The 423-nt window shown below is 67.6% G+C and overlaps 1 protein-coding gene across 1 annotated transcript in view; it reads left to right on the forward strand.

The window, feature by feature from the left end:
* Positions 1-423, forward strand: part of SFSWAP (splicing factor, suppressor of white-apricot family) — a gene marked incomplete at its 5' end in the record, with an annotated part of 28,425 nt that overhangs the window by 26,944 nt on the left and 1,058 nt on the right. The window contains one exon of the mRNA XM_014545348.1: positions 368-422. Within this exon, the coding sequence (XP_014400834.1) occupies positions 368-422 (55 nt within the window). The remainder of the gene's footprint in view (positions 1-367; position 423) is intronic.

The following is a 423-nucleotide window of genomic DNA, read 5'->3' on the forward strand; positions in this document are numbered from 1 at the left end:
CTTTCCTGGTCCTCCCTGGGGGTGGGGGCGGGGGGAAGGCAGGGTGAGTGAGTGAGACCTGCGGGCGGGGTCAGAGGTGGGAGGTGGGTGCTGCCCACAGGTGACATGCCGAGCCCGCACTGGGCCCGGTGGTGAGCGGTGCCCGGCTTTCATAGCTGCGATGCTTGTTGCAAACCCTCGAGTCGGCGCAGGTGGCCGTGCGGGCGGCAGGTGGGCTTCCTCGGGCGTCAGCACGGACAGTGCCGATGGGCGAGTGGACAGACCCTGCGGGGTCGGTGCTCTCTCAGCGTGTGCGGCTGTGAAGGGAATGGCCGGCTGCCCGTGGAAAACTCCACACCGCCTGTGTCTGAACCCGCGTTCCTTCCAGAAGCCCCCACGAGAAGAAGAAGAAGCGGCGCTCACGGTCGCGGACCAAGTCCAAGG

Source organism: Myotis brandtii, unplaced genomic scaffold (assembly GCF_000412655.1).
Source record: "Myotis brandtii unplaced genomic scaffold, ASM41265v1 scaffold403, whole genome shotgun sequence".
Classification (NCBI taxonomy): Eukaryota; Metazoa; Chordata; class Mammalia; order Chiroptera; family Vespertilionidae; genus Myotis; species Myotis brandtii.